Source organism: Coregonus clupeaformis, chromosome 18 (genome assembly GCF_020615455.1).
Source record: "Coregonus clupeaformis isolate EN_2021a chromosome 18, ASM2061545v1, whole genome shotgun sequence".
Lineage (NCBI taxonomy): Eukaryota > Metazoa > Chordata > Actinopteri > Salmoniformes > Salmonidae > Coregonus > Coregonus clupeaformis.
Window position 1 is genome coordinate 21169829 of NC_059209.1, and position 19536 is coordinate 21189364.

General features: G+C 44.4%; 1 protein-coding gene across 3 annotated transcripts in view; it reads left to right on the forward strand.

The window, feature by feature from the left end:
* The first annotated feature begins 2589 nt into the window (after positions 1-2589).
* Positions 2590-19536, forward strand: part of LOC121551983 (proprotein convertase subtilisin/kexin type 5) — a 63110-nt gene continuing 46163 nt past the window's right edge. For all 3 annotated transcript variants that reach the window (XM_041864689.2, XM_041864688.2, XM_041864690.2), the window contains exons 1-3: positions 2590-3130; positions 11383-11487; positions 13971-14117. In XM_041864689.2, coding sequence (XP_041720623.2) covers positions 2951-3130; positions 11383-11487; positions 13971-14117 — 432 coding nt within the window. In that variant the 5' untranslated portion in view covers positions 2590-2950. The remainder of the gene's footprint in view (positions 3131-11382; positions 11488-13970; positions 14118-19536) is intronic.

A 19536-nucleotide genomic window follows, 5' to 3' on the forward strand; every position in this document is an offset into this window, starting at 1 on the left:
GGAAAGAAGAAAGGAAGGTCCGGATAGAGAGAGAGGTAGCGTGAGACAGACAGTTTGAATAGTCCTTCTTATTAAAAAGCCATGACTGGCTATCTCCATCCTGATTTGTCTTGATCATTATGAATGTGTATAACCTTGGGGGGGGTAGATCAGCTTAATATTGCAGATAGATTGTAACTTCCATCAATCTAATTGTCTGCATCACTTCCAATACCCCATGTTTTTTATATATATACTCCCCTTTATTACTTTCCAACCCCGCCACCCTTTCCCTACTTGGGGTAAATTAGGGAACAACAATGCTTAGGCCTCTACTTCCAGCTTATACTTACTATCTACATTTTATGGACACAGTCAATTTTACAATAATTATATTTTGTTTGTTTTTTCTCCTGAACTTCTTCTACTCTCAACCTCTCTGATCATTTTCATGATGTCCATCCGGTTTGCTTCTATATGCCATATCTTTCTAACTGTGCTCTTTCCCAAAAGCTCCCAACATACAACCTATACACTTATTAACCTTAGCCACTTGTTAATGAACTCATGCTTCTGGTTTCCAGCAGGGCTCTGCTTCTCTAGCCTGATACACAACCAGCCTTAATGCTGCACTCTCGTTTCACTTCATCAATCAATCACTGAATCCTTGTAGCAAAACAGAATGTAAGCTTGCAAGATCATCATGGTAGTACGAGGCTACTGCTTCTCAGGAATGAATCACTCTGGCCCTGTATACTGTTGTAGTAGGAGGACTAATGTTTAATATGTTGTGCAATAGATAGCCCCTGTATAGCAATACGATTGGCTTTGTATTTTTAAGGGGGCACTTAAAAAAAAATCTTCAACCATATCTTTAATATATTCCATGTACAGGTGAATAAAACTGAGGAGGCCTTTTCATGACAGAGAAAACCCAATAATGGGGCCCAACTAAAGAACCAAGCCCCCCTTATGTGAAGATAATATATTTAGGTTATATAGGCTGGTATAACTCTGTTGCCTCAGACTTGATGTTTCTATCCAGCTCAACTAGTACCGTGTCACACAATGGCTCAAAATAGGCTAATAGTGGCGTCTCAATGGTGGATGTAGGCTCGATCTTGAACATTTCAATGAACTTGAGCAGGAATGTACGCAGGAATGCCAATGTTTGTTGTCACTCGCTACTGCTCTCTCAGATGGTGTCGACAAAGATGTTTTGTGGGGTTCACTCGGTTCATTCCCGAATAGGGGGGCTGGATTTGGCCCCCCAGCAGTGAGGCCACACAGTGAATGTGGGGCTCGTGAGCTGGGTAGTTGATTTCATTCTCAAATCATTGCCTGTTTTTTCTCCTTTCAATGCTTTAAATTACAAGTCTGTCCTTGCACTGAATGCTCGCGGTCATGGAGTGTTCTGGTTCCTTTCATCTCATTTTGGAGGACCGTGAGATATTATTGTCCCCCACTTGTTGTTAGATTTGACAGCGGGGTCCATTCACCAAGAAATTGGCCGCAATTAGAGCAATTATGCTGATTTGCTACTTGTGTTTGAGGCGGAACAGAGTTTTTCTGTGTGCACCGTCCCTGGCATGCTGCGGTGTTACTCCAAGCAACTGCTACGAAAACAAGAACCTATGAATCAATAGGCCTCAAATTGGCCGACAAATAACGCCAACCTCAATAATGACACCATTAGCCTACTACCGTGACATCTTTAATGAAGCTGAACACTGATGAGAGAGGTGGCGGCAATAATGAGTTATTACTGGCTTGGGATCTTCATGATAACAATCTACACAAGGGATTTTCACAATTTCCATCTTGTCTTTTAGGCTATAGGCCTAATAAACCCAGTCCAGTGCGTAAAATGTTTTCCCTGTTTTGTGCAACTATGTTGCAATGCTAACGGAAATGATTTGTAACAATTTAAATAGTTAGGCCTACAAAGTAACAAAGTCTGGCACGTTGTTCCAAATCACATTAACTCAGCCTGCAATATTCTGTTATATCAAACATTTAGAACATAACAATAGCCTATAGTAGGCCAATTCAAACGGGCTAACACTGTCTCTCAGTCATAAATTAGATACAGTATCAGAGAGACCAGCTTGAGATAAAATTTGGTGTGCCTTTAAGACCCAGCAGAGCGCTGGTAGCCCCGAGGGTTATGCTGCATTTGTAACCAAGTGGAAAGTGGGATTTTACAACATATGACTGGGAAACATCCATTTCAACGGCCCTCCAATTGGTAATTACTAGTGGGAAACTCTTCTATTATCCCTGAGCTCCGACTACTCCCACATGCTGACCTCTGACGTCACCCACTAAGGAAATGGCCACCATAACAGCATTTTCGGCAGTTAATGTAACAAAACATTATTTCTAAAAAGCAATCTATTAATATGGTTTTTGAACTATATAATGTGTTTATAAGCATGATAGCTGAACTTTTAGTTTATGGTTTACACAGCTTGTTGGCCCATTAGCCTATTGGCGTTTCTCAACGAGTTCAAAGTACATGAAGGCATCCAACTGGTATTTCCGAATTCAATTGGTAAATTTCCATCTCCCACTTGGTTACGAACGCAGCATTAGTTTCTGCTCTTCAGTGTCGCTAGTTTTTTCGCCACTTTAAAGAGAGATTGAGAACAAACATCCGAGTTCTGGGGGAAAGAAATTAACCCAGAGCACTGTATTCAGACAGACTACCCCCACTGTTGCGAAGGAGAAGTACTCAGACAAACGCAAACTTAGAACTCTCCATGCACGCGGAGAACACAGAACAAGACCGTCTAACGGGCTTTTGAGGCATTTTCGGTTTCCGTTTTTTTCTTTCATTGCGTGTAGTCTATGTGGCGCGAACAGTTATACGATAATCTTGCTTGCTCTGCCTGCGGCGAGAAGAGAAGTTTGATTGTTTGCCTAGTCGGCGGAGGGAGACACGGGAGGCTCGGGGGAAAAGTAGAGGAAGATGGTTTGGAACGCCGCTTTGAGAATAGTCTTGATGTGCATCCTGGCGCTCTTGCTTGGTTTTACGTCTGCCCCGTGCAAAGCTCGGATTTACAGCAACCATTGGGCTGTACGGATAAACGGTGGACCCGACATCGCTGATCGGATAGCGGGCAAATATGGCTATAAGAATATGGGTCAGGTATGTTTGTGGTTCTTCTCAAAGTTATATAATTTCGTTTTTTTCCAAACGACTTTCAAAGTAAAATGCTGCACTAGTGTTTTTATTTGATAATTAAAACATATTTTGATATTGAACCGTGGCGTTTCATTGTCAGTCCGATTGAAGTTCAAACGTCAAGGTTAGCCGCCCGGGGCCACAGCGGAGAGTCCTCCCACAGGGCCAGCCCGAACGCGCTACCTCTACTCTAATGTGCCTTGATTAAAACTTGAAACTTGAACCCGGGATAGTATCTGGCGTGTGTGTGTGTGTGTGTGTGTGTGTGTGGCGGGGATCAGCCTATCACAAACGGGACAGACAATGACATGAATGAAGCGAGAGAAAGGGGTAGTGTAGTGATTAGGCTCTACAACAGTGGGACAACAGGTGCTCACACGCAACAGTTACTGTCTAGTATTTCATGTCTCAAACTAATTTGGGGCTGCATGATCAAATGAAATTTCAAATGAAATTTTTAAAAATTGTATTCCTCACATGCTTCGTAAACAACAGGTGTGGACTAGCAGTTAAATGCTTAGTGAGAAAGAAAATAGAGAAATAGTAGAAAAAGTTAAACAAGTAGTAACGCAATGAGTAAAGATAACTTCGCTATATACAAGAGGTACCGGTACTGTGTCGATGTGCAGGGGTACGAGGTAATTGAGTTAGATATTTTTGTTCATGTAGTGTTGCGTGTGGACAGCCCTTCAAATGCTCGTATTTAGCTATTTCAGCCAAACCCGTTGCTGAAAGGTGTATAAATCCGAGCACACAGCCATAGACAGACTTTGGCAGAAGAATGGCCCGTACTGAAGAGCTCAGTGACTTTCAACGTGGCACCGTCATAGGATGCTACCTTTCCATCAAGTCAGTTCGTCACATTTCTGCCCTGCTAGAGCTTCCCCGGTCAACTGTAAGTGCTGTTATTGTGAAGTGGAAACATCTAGGAGAAACAATGGCTCAGACGCAAAGTGATAGGCCACACAAGCTCACAGAACAGGACTGCCGAGTGCTGAAGCGTGTAAAAATCGTCTGTCCTCGGTTGCAACACTCCCTACCGAGTTCCAAACTGCCTCTGGAAGCAATGTCTGCACAATAACTGTTCGTTTGGGAGCTTCATGAAATGGGTTTACATGGCTGAACACCGCTCACAAGCCTAAGATCACCATGCACAATGCCAAGCGTTGGCTGGAGTGGTGTAAAGCTCGCCGCCATTGGATTCTGGAGCAGTGGAAACGCGTTCTCTGGAGTTATGAATCACGCTTCACCATCTGGCAGTCCAACGGACTAATCTGGGTTTGGAGGATGGCAGGAGAACGCTACCTGCCCCAATGCATAGGGCCAACTGTAAAGTTTGGTGGAGGAGGAATAAAGCTCTGGGGCAGTTTTTTCATGGTTCGGGCTAGGCCCCTTAGTTCCAATGAAGGGAAATCTTAACGGGACAGCATACAATGACATTCTAGACGATTCTGTGCTTCAAACTTTGTGGCAACAGTTTGGGGAAGGCTCTTTCCTGTTTCAGCATGACAATGCCTCCATGCACAAAGCAAGGTCCATACAGAAATGGTTTGTCTAGATTGGTGTGGAAGAACTTGACTGGCCTGCACAGAGCCCTGACCTCAACCCCATCGAATACCATTGGGATGAATTGGAACGTTGACTGCGAGCCAGGCCTAATCGCCCAACATCAGTGCCAGACCTCACTAATGCTCTTGTAGCTGAATGGAAGCAAGTCCCCACAGCAATGTTCCAACATCTAGTTTAAAGCCTTCCCAGAAGAGTGGAGGCTGTTATAGCAGCAAAGGGGGGACCAACTCCAAATTAATGCCCATGATTTTGGAATGACATGTTCGACAAGCATGTGTCCACATACTTATGGCCACGTAGAGTATGTACAAAGAACTAGGAATAAAACTGACAGATAGTAAACAGTAACATCAGCGTATGTGAGGAGTCAAAAAGTTAGTGCAAAAAGGGTCAGTGCAGATAGTCCGGGTAGCTATTTGGTGAACTATTTAACTAACTATTTGGCAGTCTTATGGCTTGTGGGTAGAAGCTGATCAGGGTCCTGTTGGTTCAGACTTGGTGCATCGGTACCGCTTTCCGTACGGTAGCAGAGAGAACAGTCTGTGACTTGGGTGGCTTTGACCATTTTTAGGGCCTTCCTCTGACATCGCCTGGTATAGAGTTCCTGGGTGGCAGAGAGTTCGGCCGTACGCACTACCCACTGTAGTGCCTTGCGGTCAGATGCCAAGCAGTTGCCATACCAAGCGGTGATGCGGCCAGTCAAGATGCTCTCAATGGTGCAGATAGTCCACAATCAGATTTCCTGTAATCCACGATCAGCTCCTTTGTCTTGCTGACGTTGAGGGAGAGGTTGTTGTCCTCTCCCACACTGCCAGGTCTCTGACCTCCTCCCTATAGGCTGTCTCATCGTCGTCAGTGATCAGGCCTACCACCGTCGTGTCATCAGCAAACTTAATGATGTAGTTGTTGTGCATGGCCATGCAGTCGTGGGTGAACAGGGAGTACAGGAGAGGACTAAGCAGGCACTACTGAGGGGCCGTATGCGAATTGGAGTGGGTCCAGGGTGTCTGGGATGATGGCGTTGATGTGAGCCATGACCAGCCTTTACAAGCATTTCATGGCTACAGATGAGCTACGGGGCGATAGTCATTTAGACAGGTTACCATGGCGTTCTTGGGCACAGGGACTATAATTTTCAACCAGTCAGGGACAGGTTGAAAATGTCAGTGAAGACACTTACCAGCTGGTCAGCGCATACTCTGAGTATGCGTCCTGGTAATCCATCTGGCCCTGCGGCCTTGTGAATGTTAACCTGTTAAAAGGTCCCGCTCCCACTGTTATCTAATTAGCATAATAAAAAATCCCCATAAAAATCCACAGTTTAAGCTGGAGAGATCTGTTTTTTTGCATTGGCTGCGTCTCAATCCACCGCATCCGCTTATGTCGCACTTACACATCTGTGGTGAAAGGTGACAGAGCTAAAGCGGTGTTTGTCAGACCATGAGACATCCCGAAAATTGGTCTTCTCACAAAATCGTCTGTAGTGTCCGAACGGTTTGGCCTACAAAAACTATTATGACCCCTCTATGGGAAGGTGAGACTCTCACAAACACGTACTGTAGCTTAGTAGAACCCCCTCCCCCAGCTTATACAGGGCTTAGACTCTTATGGGTTAATGATCTCACTATCATCGGCTATCAGTTGTGGATGTTGAGACTAGGACCCCTTAATGAGCACTTTAAGATAAGATTAACTTAAACATCAAATAATCTTTTAACAACCTTTGAACCTCAAGCACTTGTAATTGTATAAGTGGCCACAGTAAAAGAAGACTGGAAAGCATGCATTGATGTTGCCGAGGGGTTGATAATGTGATTTGCACTGAGTGTTTCAAACCTTTTGCCTATCTGTTATGGCCCTGTTGGTGTCCTTCCCAAGGAACATGCTACATTCACCAGCAACCCTTCCCACTCCAATCCATAACTGCTTTCAGGTACAACACTGGGAACAAGATGCTATAGCCTAGAGGAGATATGGTCACACATGCTGGATTTAAAAGGGACGTCATTTTGTTGTTCAACAATTGTCCTTATGATCAGAGAGGCCCATGCAAGTTCAGAGTAGGCAACATGTGGTTGCTTAGCAACCCACGCATTTAACAGGGCGGTGGTCTATATGGGAGAAATATCTAGCAACCACGAGGCAATCCAAAGCACTCGCTCTCTATCCACGAAGAAAGCCATACTACGTATTCTGACAGGTTGAAAATGAGTATCCTAGACTAGTAGTTAAAAACAGCAATAGCAGGGTCAGCCAGCCCTCAAACCTCCCGCCACTCTTTCTCCCTAGGTATATAGTGGTGATTTACCCCCCCCACTCCTTTACGGGAATTGAGTCTAGTGCCCCCCCCAACCCCCCCAAAAAAATGGTATTCCAGTGGGTGCAGCCCCTCACCCCTTCATTTCCATGTGAATATGGAGTGCTCATTGGACTTTGACACCTAATAGACAGACAGACAGAGGGGTTCCTTCACTTCCTGCTTGGGTAAACCTCTGAAAGACGCTCCCATGGGGCAATATCGCTCCAGTCTTCTAACCTGAACTTTGACACCAGCTGTGCCGGTTGTGTGTGTATATACACACACACAAATGCGGACCCCACACAGTCAGACCTTAAGTAGAGGTACTGTTGGCTGTGATGAATATCAAGCTTGCACAAAAGGTGCATATATGTGGGTTATTATTTTGGACACCCAACAAGCTACCATGATTTTGTATTGTTTTTTTTCAGGATGAAAATAGGTTGTTTATTTAGGACAATCATTTGATATGCATGTGATGGTGAAATTGAGGAAGAGAGATGGGAACATACAATGTACATTGAGACACAAACAACCACATATGAATGGAGAGGGAGGGAGGAAGGCATGCAGCTGTTGGAAACTGTGTTTTTCGAATAAATTATGAGTGCCGAATCATTTTAAAGGTATGCAGGGCACGTGATGTAATGGCCCCAGTTGCATTTGCAAACAAATTATGTTTCTGTATGAAATCCATAGCCTATATGTAAACAGGTTGACAGTGAGCTGGGAGCAAAATAACCAGATGGAAAGTTGACAATGGCTCATAAATGTTATTTCTATAGTTGCAGTCATCAAAGATTGAATTGCATTGAATCAAATTAATCAGATCCAATGATTTACTGCCCATAGGGTAGGGTGCCGCTATTTTAATTATATACCTACTCCTTGCAAAGAAACATTGTTACATTTGAAAATATATATAATTTGCAAGACAAGGATTGTCCCGACTTTCAAGAATGCCTGAATTGATTCGCCTTGCTTTACTGGTTGGCTGGATGCAAGTTTCACCATCCAATTATTTCAGATCTAGAGGAGTGCAAATTTCACCATGGCACGGACCGTGGTGATACATCGGCACATGAGAATTATGGCAAATATTTGTCAGTCCTTGCATTCTATCCATGCTGATTTTCGCTGGCGACCTGTGACATGAAACCGATAGGTGGGAGGGCATACAGGCTGTCGCCAATTTATTAATGTGCAATTTGCCTAAATGGGTAATGGAAACACTTCAACCACTTCATTTTTATTTGACAATAGGTTTTTGCGCAAGTTTTTTGTTGTTGTTGTTGTTGGTGTGACTCATTACATCCAGCTGTTTTATCCATACAAGACAGTTAAATGGAAACGCACCGCAGTAGGCAATTGTTGCATCTATTTTCTATACAAACTTTTGAAATTGCAACAGAAAATTATTGAACAAGTTCATGGAAACACAGCTAATGATGGAACGCTACAATTCGTAAACTCTGGTTTCATCATTGTGGCACATAGAGTTGGATAGAGGGCGTACTTGACACAAAGCTTGTTTTAGCATGAGGGCTTTCTCAATTTTTAAGCAGGTAGTGAACTGGTTATTGCTGAATCCCAAACCATTCCCTTTCCCCTACCAACTCGCTCGGAGGTCCCTCAGTTGTCTCACTTGTCACACTCGTACCTCCGAATTTCCGACAGCATCCAAATGCACCATTTATCTCTTGCTGTGTGAGGTGGAGGGAAGTTGTTGTGAGACCAAAGATTAAGTCAGAAATGTCTTTATTTGGATTTCGACATTTACAATTTTAGAATGTTGGGCTTCATGTCTTTCTGGAGCCCGGACGCTTTTGGGTATGATATAGGCTACCTGCTGTTGCCTTGTGTCCTCCACGTTCTGACAGTAACGCGGTCAAAGCATGCCTTCTGGGTCTATGGGCAATTCCACTGTAACAGTGACGCTGAGACTCATTTTTTCACTTTAGAATGTATGCCAAGCAAAAACCATCAGAAACCATATGTACACTGCTCTTTCCATGACATGGACTGACCAGGTGAATCCAAGTGAAGGCTATGATCCCTTATTGATGTGACTTGTTAAATCCACTTCAAACATTGTCGATGAGGGGGAGGAGACCGGTTAAAGAAGGATTTCTAAGCCTTGAGACATTGATTGTGTATGTGTGCCATTCAGAGGGTGAATGGGCAAGACAAAAGATTTGTGCCTTTGTACAGGGTATGGTAGTAGGTGCCAGACGCATCGGTTTGTGTCAAGAACTGCAACACTGCTGGGTTTTTCAAGCTCAGTTTCCCGTGTGTATCAAGAATGGTCCACCACCCAAAGGACATCCAGCCAACTTGACACAACTGTGGGTAGCATTGGAGTCAACATGGGCTAGCATCCCTGTGGAACACTTTCGACACCTTGTAGAGTCCATGCCCCGACGATTTGAGGCTGTTCTGAGGGCAAAAGGGGGGGGTGTAACTCAATATTAGGAAGGTGTTCCTAATGTTTGGTATATTCTGTGTATATGCAGAAGTCTACTTTTAACAATTGCCACAGACAATTTTACTAAAACACATTTACATTAGGAACAGTGCAGATGCAACTTTTGGTAACAGAATTACAGTAAAATCTCCCTCAGTTTTTTATGTGACCACGTTTTCCAAAAACTATGTTAAATATCTACTACGAATTAAGATTAAAAGATGTCTGCAGAAATAATGGGGTGTCAGCAATGATATCTTGAGTTTGAAAAATGTATTTTGGGTATTGAACTACAGTAAGCGATCCTGGTAACAGAATGACGGTAACAGAATGACATCATGGGTCCTTGAGCTGTACTAAAAAGAAATGCATATGAAAGTCATTCTCGTCATGATGATGTATCCTGAATAGGTACACCAAGGTAGAAAATGTAATATCCTCCATTGCATGTTCGGGTATAATTCTACTCACTGGCTATTATTCTAATAAGCTCCGCCCCCAAGCAAGACCACATTTGGTTGGTCCGGACCGGACCAAATCTGTACCAATCAGACGTCTATGTTTCACGTGTTTGGACAGCACAGTACAGTAAAGAAAAGTACAGTGAAGAAAAGTACCATAGAGTACAGTAGAGTATATTACATTATACTGTACTCTACTCATGTGTGCTCTACTGAACTGTACTGTATTTAACTATACTATACTTTTCTTTACTGTACTGTGCTCTACTGCAACTGTGGTTTGTGACTACTATGATTTCACATTGTGGCCAATTCAATTGCAGTCATTTTGTTACAGATTTTCCTATTTGGTAACAGAGTGACGCATTTAAAAAACGTAATAATTCATAAACAAGATTGTTATCAGTAAAAACACTAACTAATTGGTAGGTTTACCTTTTACTTGTTACTTCTGTGAACTTTCATAATCCTCCCTCGAGGGAGAGAAATTAGAAAATATCTTAAACGTGGGTTTTTGGTAACAGAATGACAAGACACTAGGCAATATTTCTAAAACGTACAAAATGCAAATCATTTCTGCAAAACTAAATATAAATGTTGATATTAGTTGGTAGGGGCATTTACTGTAACATTATTGTGTTTTGATGTATTTCTAATACCTTTTTAAGACTCTATAGGAGATGTTTTTAAGACCCCTTTTCCATCTGTGTGACCAGAAATCAAAGTCTTCGCTTATTCCACATTTTTAGGATGGAAAATGGTTGAAAAACGTATCTATTGCTTCATTTCCCCAAAATATAGACTCTGCTTTCAGTTGACACCAAATTTGATATGCTCCTATAAACTTCACATGTTGGTTGGTGCTTATGGGTCCTTTTACATGGAAATGACCCTATGCTACTGCAAGAGGGAAGGACTACCTGAACTTGTCTAATAAGAAACTCTTGTTTTCCGCTGCAAAACGTTATGCAATGTTTTCTTACGGTGTACCCTAATGAATACGACTCATTGTATTATGGGGTGAACTATTGTTGTGAGTTGCCTGAAAGGATATACAGGCGTGATATGGGCCCTCGGGTAGCTCCTGTAAAGAGTATATGACACCTGGTAGCCATGACAGTTTGATAATCTACCTCTGAATTATTGAAGTTAATCACCCTTTGCTTGCCTCATGTCTGTGTCTCTCTCTGTCTGTCTTGTTTAGGAGGTTTGTGGTTCCCGTCAACTCGGTTGACGTCTTTACTGCTCATTATGAACCAAATAAATGTTAATTTTGTCTCATTTACATTCATAATGCCACCCCCTGATGTCTTCTTGGTACATAAAAGTGAATGCATGCATCTGAAATGGCACCCTATTCACTGCATTCCGGATGCAACCAACGTATTTACTGTAGACTGATCGCGTGTGTTTTCCTCGGCAGATTGGCGACCTGAAGGACCACTATCACTTTTTTCACAGCAGGACCATCAAAAGGTCAACGCTCTCCAGTCGCGGTGGCCACAGCTTCATCTCGATGGAGCCCAAGGTAAGCCTATCCCGATCGCCACCTCACAGTGTTCGCAGGCCGCCCAGCGGGGTCATCGGCACCCGCCTGCATTATTGATGAGTCTCAGAACACCGCCGTTGGTCTTGCCCTGATGATGCGTACAGTCCAGGGCACAATTGTAGTTCAGCACACTGCCGAAAAGTCTACCAACCATAGCACTGCTGAGCATAGTTGTCATCAATGTGAGATGTATTATACTCACTTGAAACATTGGCCATTTTGAACATATTCCACAATACTTCCCTCTGGGCAGGAGGCAGTTTTGCATTGACAGGCATCACAGTTCATGGAGGGAGGGAGGGAGAGAGGGGGAGAGAGAGAGGGAGCGAGAGGGGGAGAGAGAGGGGGAGCGAGAGAGAGCAGTGTTCTCTTTGCCTCTCTTCTTCCTCTGGTTTCTCTCCTGTGTGAGGGGTTGACAGGAAGGAGATGTGTAAATGATGTCAGCTGGCCCTGCAGTCTGAGCTGGGAGTCCGTCTGTTCCCATCACTACTTTTCAGGGATCAGTGTCCTATCATTCTGATGCCAGTCTCCTTTCGTGCTGATTTTGGGCAGGTAGCTTAGTGGGTAAGAGCGTTGTGCCAGTAACTGAAAGGTCGCTGGTTCTAATCCCCGAGCCGACTAGGTGAAAAATCTGTCTGTGCCCTTAAGCAAGGCACTTAACCCTAATTGCTCCTGTAAGTCGCTCTGGATAAGAGCGTCTGCTAAATGACTAAAATGTTATAGAACTAATCACGTTGTTATGCTTAGTTGTATAATGCAAGTCATCTCTGTGTGTTTGTGTGCGAGTCTGGGTGTAGCGGGCACACCTTGTGTGTGTACGTTGTGCGGTCTACCTGTTGGCACGCAGGTCTCCATGGCTTGGAGAAGAGGTGCTTGAGTGTGACCTCACCGTAGGGACCTTTTACCCCATTCAAATACAAAAAATATATATATATTTATTTATTTAGCAGACACTCTTATCCAGAGCGACTTACAGTAAGTGAGTGCATGCATTTTCGAACCCACAGCCCTGGCATTGCTTGCGCGATGCACTACCAACTGAGCCACATGGGACTTCCTCAGAGTAATCACTGATTTATAACAGATTTGGATAGGTATAGGCAAGGACCCCATCACTTCTACCTATACTTTCATGTCAGATCAGTGATCATGATTACAAAAGTCTGACTTCAACTGACGCTCCTTCTGTACGGCTGGCCCTTTTGGGTCCTGGTTGCCCTTGGTTACTGACCCAGTCAGTGCGAGAGGGAGAGACTGCAATAGAGAGGGAGCCACCTGCAAACCCTTAAGAAGGGGCAAAGCAGAAGCAGTCGTATTTCAAAAGCCCCCAGTCCAGTTCACCATCTGAAGGAAGAGAGATCAGATCCGGTTCCTCTCCCTCTTAGTGCACTCTCAGGTCAGTGGTGGAGCTAATGGATGACTGGCTGCTGGGGTCAGACCTCCTGTCCAGTTGACTGTCTGAGGACTGCTGCATAAGGCTTACGCTCGTCATGCACAAACACACGGACATAGACATGGTGTAGGCAGAGCCAGAGATAGACACACACACATACTGATGGCGCTGTTGTTCTGAGCTTAGTGAGGTGTGTAAACGGTTGCTTTGAAACTGATGTTAATGACAGTGTAAAATGAGCAGAGACTTCCGCCTGCTGTCTTGTCTAAGCATTAACACCAGTCTGATCGCCCTCCAGCACTGTTAAATTATTATTTTTTCTCTTTCCTTTTTAGACTTCATAACTACATCCTAGGTTATGAAATCTCTCTCTCTCCCTCAGTGTTCCCCACCCCCCTTCAATCTTTCTGCCTGTGTTTTTCTTGGTCTACCACCATCTCTCTCTTTTCTCAATGTTTTTTCCCTCCTCCGCTCTCTTTTCTCTCCTCCGCTCTCTGGAGAAACTGACAGATTTTTTAAATAGGTCATTCACTCTCAGATGATTGTCTACTTCACTACCCATTTAATTTTTGTTAAAAAAAATGTTTGTATGAAGTCGATCACCTCTTTTTTTCTTTTTTTATTGTTTTACCTGAACGATTAGGCTACCTTGTGTGAAAGTGAGAGGCAACAGTCATTTATTTAGCTACCTATCAAGTATAAGGCTCTAATCTGGCCAGGTTTGAGATTTCCTTGTCCATCATCCCAATTTCGAAATCTGAAAAAATCCTACCCATTGCTCCCACATTTCTGAGATGAGCCAAGGAATTCTGTGAGAGATTCGGTTTGAGAGATTGATGTGACCTGAGATGTAGTGTGCGCGCATGCACATGCATATGTTCACATTTATGTGCACACTTGTCTGTCAGCCAGTGTTTTACTTTGTTAATGTATTTCTCCACGCACATCCCTCCATCTCCCATTGTCCACCCAAAACATGCTTGCCCATAAATCCTGCATATTCCCATTCAGTGATTGGATGTTTGATATTGTTTTTACTCACTGTCCAATGGTATGCCCTCTGTTTTAGGTGGAGTGGATTCAGCAGCAGGTGGTGAAGAGGCGGATCAAGAGGGATTACAAGGCGGCCCCTCACCCTCTCTCTAGCCCCGCCCAGACTAGCCCCGCCCAGTCCATCTTCTTCAACGACGCCAAGTGGAGCAGTATGTGGTACATAGTGAGTATGCAGATCAGGCCATACCCCAGCACTCAGGGTCAAGGGTCACCAGACTCACCACCACCATGACCTACTTAATGGAGGGTCCACAGGGGGTGTGTGAGTGACTCTTGGTTGTTTATTTATTTTTATTTCACCTTTATTTAACCAGGTAGGTTAAGTTCTCATTTACAACTGTGACCTGGCCAAGATAAAGCAAAGCAGTGCAATTAAAAACAACAACAACACACAGTTACATATGGGATAAACAAAAACGTACAGTCAATAACATAATAGAAAAATAGAAAATCTATATACAGTGTGTGCAAATGTAGTAAGTTATGGAGGTAAGGCAATAAATAGGCCATAGTGCAAAATACAGTGAGGGAAAAAAGTATTTGATTCCCTGCTGATTTTGTACGTTTGCCCACTGACAAAGAAATGATCAGTCTATAATGTTAATGGTAGGTTTATTTGAACAGTGAGAGACAGAATAACACAAAAAAATCCAGAAAGACGCATGTCAAAAATTTTATAAATTGATTTGCATTTTAATGAGGGAAATAAGTATTTGACTCCTCTGCAAAACATGACTTAGTACTTGGTGGCAAAACCCTTGTTGGCAATCACAGAGGTCAGACGTTTCTTGTAGTTGGCCACCAGGTTTGTACACATCTCAGGAGGGATTTTGTCCCACTCCTCTTTGCAGATCTTCTCCAAGTCATTAAGGTTTCGAGGCTGACGTTTGGCAACTCGAACCTTCAGCTCCCTCCACAGATTTTCTATGGGATTAAGGTCTGGAGCCACTCCTTTGTTGCCTTGGCCGTGTGTTTTGGGTCATTGTCATGCTGGAATACCCATCCACGACCCATTTTCAATGCCCTGGCTGAGGGAAGGAGGTTCTCACCCAAGATTTGACGGTACATGGCCCCGTCCATCGTCCCTTTCATGCGGTGAAGTTGTCCTGTCCCCTTAGCAGAAAACCCCCCCCAAAGCATTATGTTTCCACCTCCATGTTTGACGGTGGGGATGGTGTTCTTAGGGTCATAGGCAGCATTCCTCCTCCTCCAAACATGGCGAGTTGAGTTGATGCCAAAGAGCTCCATTTTGGTCTCATCTGACCACAACACTTTCACCCAGTTCTCCTCTGAATCATTCAGATGTTCATTGGCAAACTTCAGACGGGCATGTATATGTGCTTTCTTGAGCAGGGGGACCTTGCGGGCGCTGCAGGATTTCAGTCTTCACGGTGTAGTGTGTTACCAATTGTTTTCTTGGTGACTATGGTCCCAGCTGCCTTGAGATCATTGACAAGATCCTCCCGTGTAGTTCTGGGCTGATTCCTCACCGTTCTCATGATCATTGCAACTCCACGAGGTGAGATCTTGCATGGAGCACCAGGCCGAGGGAGAGTGACAGTTATTTTGTGTTTCTTCCATTTGCGAATAATCGCACCAACAGTTGTCACCTTCTCACCAAGCTGCTTGGCGATGGTCTTGTAGCCCATTCCAGCCTTATAGGTCTACAATCTTGTCCCTGACATCCTTGGAGAGCTCTTTGGTCTTAGCCATGGTGGAGAGTTTGGAATCTGATTGATTGCTTCTGTGGACAGGTGTCTTTTATACAGGTAACAAACTGAGATTAGGAGAACTCCCTTTAAGAGTGTGCTCCTAATCTCAGCTCTTTACCTGTATAAAAGACACCTGGGAGCCAGAAATCTTTCTGATTGAGAGGGGTCAAATACTTATTTCTCTCATTAAAATGCAAATCAATTTATAACATTTTTTATGTGTTTTTCTGGATTTTTTGTTGTTATTCTGTCTCTCACGGTTCAAATAAACCTACCATTAAAATTATAGACTGATCATTTCTTTGTCAGTGGGCAAACGTACAAAATCAGCAGGGGATCAAATACTTTTTTCCCTCACTGTAATTACAATTGAGTATTAACACTGGAGTGATAGATGTGCAGAAGATGATGTGCAAATAGAGATACTGGGGTGCAAATGAGCAAAATAAATAACAATATGGGGATGAGGTAGTTGGGTTGGCTAATTACAGATTGGCTGTGTACATGTGCAGTGATCGGTAAGCTGCTCTGACAACTTATGCTTAAAGTTAGTGAGGGAGAGAAGAGTCTCCAGCTTCAGAGATTTTTGCAGTTCGTTCCAGTCATTGGCAGCAGAGAACTGGAAGGAATGGCGGCCAAAGGAGGTTTTGGCTTTGGGGATGACCAGTGAGATATACCTGCTGGAGCGCATACTACGGGTGGGTGTTGCTATGGTGACCAATGAGCTAAGATAAGGCGGGGATTTGCCTAGCAGTGATTTATAGACGACCTGGAGCCAGTGGGTTTGGCGACGACTATGTAGTGAGGGCCAGCCAACGAGAGCGTACAGGTCACAGTGGTGGGTAGTATATGGGGCTTTGGAGACAAAACGGATGGCACTGTGATAGACTACATCCAATTTGCTGAGTAGAGTGTTGGAGGCTATTTGTAAATGACATCGCCGAAGTCAAGGATCGGTAGGATAGTCAGTTTTACGAGGGCATTTTTGGAAGCATGAGTGAAGGATGCTTTGTTGTGAAAGAAGAAGCCAATTCTAGATTTAACTTTGGATTGGAGATGCTTAATGTGAGTCTGGAAGGAGAGTTTACGGTCAAACCAGACACCTTGGTATTTGTAGTTGTCCACATATTCTAAGTCAGACCCGCCGAGAGTAGTGATTCTAGTCGGGCGGGCGGGTGCAAGCAGCGTTCGATTGAAGAGCATGCATTTAGTTTTACTAGCGTTTAAGAGCAATTGGAGGCTACGGAAGGAGTGTTGTATGGCATTGAAGCTCGTTTGGAGGTTTGTTAACACAGTGTCCAATGAAGTGCCAGATGTATACAAAATGGTGTCGTCTGCGTAGAGGTGGATCTGAGAGTCACCAGCAGCAAGAGCGACATCATTGATATATACGCAGAGAATAGAGTCGGCCCGAGAATTGAACCCTGTGGCACCCCCATAGACTGCCAGAAGTCCAGACAACAGGCCCTCCGATTTGACACATTGAACTCTATCTGAGAAGTAGTTTGTGAACCAGGGGAGGCAGTCATTTGAGAAACCAAGGCTATTTAGTCTGCCAATAAGAATGCGGTGGTTGACAGAGTCGAAAGCCTTGGCCAGGTCGATGAAGACGGCTGCACAGTACTGTCTTTTATCGATCGCGGTTATAATATCATTTAGGACCTTGAGCGTGGCTGAGGTGCACCCATGACCAGCTCGGAAACCAGATTGCATAGCGGAGAAGGTACGGTGGGATTCGAAATGATCGGTGATCTGTTTTTTTACTTGGCTTTCAAATACTTTCGAAAGGCAGGGCAGGATGGATATAGGTCTGTAACAGTTTGGATCTAGAGTGTCACCCCCTTTGAAGAGGGGGATGACCGCGGCAGCTTTCCAATCTCTGGGGATCTCAGACGATATGAAAGAGAGGTTGAACAGGCTAGTAATAGGGGTTGCGACAATTTCGGTGGCTAATTTTAGAAAGAAAGGGTCCAGATTGTCTAGCCCAGCTGATTTGTAGGGGTCCAGATTTTGCAGCTCTTTCAGAACATCAGCTATCTGAATTTGGGTGAAGGAGAAGCGGGTGTAGTGCCTCAAAGGCAAATGTCTAGACAACTTCTCACACCTTTTCTAATGACATAGAGAGGATTTAAATCCATACAGCAGTGTGAAATGACTCTGTCCAGGCTGCACAAGCTGTACAGCTCTACACAGAAAAATACTTCACTCGCTTGTGGTCGCTAGTCACATCCACATACAAATCATTACTCCCTTACATTCTGTGCGGATGGTAAGCGCTCTTGTCTTTTTCTTTTCTTCTAGGTTCTGTCAATGGTTAACTTGGCAAAGATAATGCCAATACTTTGACCTTAGCGCTTCCACTTATCTGTCCAGTTTCATAATCTGTTATAATCAGTCATGAGTGTTTCCTGTTTATGTATGAGATTGAGACTATTTGTTTACAAGTCGTTGTCCATGTTCACGTCTGTTGACATTTGTTCACCTGGGCATTAGTCTACAACTGACTTTCTCCCTCCATCTCTGGACCTATTTAAAAACTGTTCAAATGCTTCCGTTCCTTCCTCTCCTCCTTGGACTAATAACTGATCTAGCATGATTGGACAGGTTAAAGCAAGAACTCCAGTTCATAGCGTTCACCAATCCAGACATGTCCGATTAATGATTACTTCAAGGAACGGAGAAGGGAAAGTTGCATTTTCAAAGTATTCGAACAGGGCCTATGTCTATGGGCTCAATCAATCAATCAAATGTATTTATAAAGCCCTTTTTACATCAGCAGATGTCACAAATTGCTATACAGAAACACAGCCTAAAACCCCAAACAGCAAGCAATGCAGATGTAGAAGCATAGCAGCTAGGAAAAACTCCCTAGAAAGGCAGGAACCTAGGAAGAAACCTAGAGAGGAACCAGGCTCTGAGGGGTGGCCAGTCCTCTTCTGGCTGTGCCGGGTGGAGATTATAAGAGTACATGGCCATTTAAGGCCAGGTTGTTCTTCAAGATGTTAAAACGTTCATAGATGACCAGCAGGGTCAAATAATAATCACAGTGGTTGTAGAGAGTGCAACAGGTCAGTACCTCAGGAGTAAATGTCAGTTGGCTTTTCATAGCCGAGCATTCAGAGGTCGAGACAGCAGGTGCAGTAAAGGGAGAGAGAGAGTCGAAAACAGCAGGTCCGGGACAAGGTATCATGTCCGGTGAACAGGTCAGGGTTCCCTAGCCGCAGGCGGAACAGTTGAGCAGCAGCACGACCAGGTGGACTGGGGAGAGCCAGGAGTCATCAGGCCAGGTAGTCCTGAGGCATGATCCTAGGGCTCAGGTCCTCCGGGAGGGGAGGGAGAGCGAGATAATTAGAGGGAGCATACTTAAATTCACACAGGACACCAGATAAGACAGGAGAATTACACCAGATATAACAGACTGACCCTAGCCCCCCGGCACATAGACTATTGCAGCATAGATACTGGAGGCTGAGACGGGTGGGTTGGGGGGACACTGTGGCCCCGTCCGACGATACCCCCGGACAGGGCCAACCAGGCAGGATACAACCCCACCCACTTTGCCAAAGCACAGCCCCCACACCACTAGAGGGATATCAACAGACCACCAACTTACTACCCTGAGACAAGGCTGAGTAGATCTCCTCCACCGCAAAACCGGACAGGAAAATCACGTCTGTGACTCAACCCACTCAAGTGGCGCACCCCTCTTAGGGACGGCATGGAAGAGCACTAGTAAGCCAGTGACTCAGTCCTCGTAATAGGGTCAGAGGCAGAGAATCCCAGTGGAGAGATGGGAGCCGGCCAGGCAGAGACAGCAAGGGCGGTTTGTCGCTCCAGTGCCTTGCCATTCACCTTCGCACCCCTGGGCCA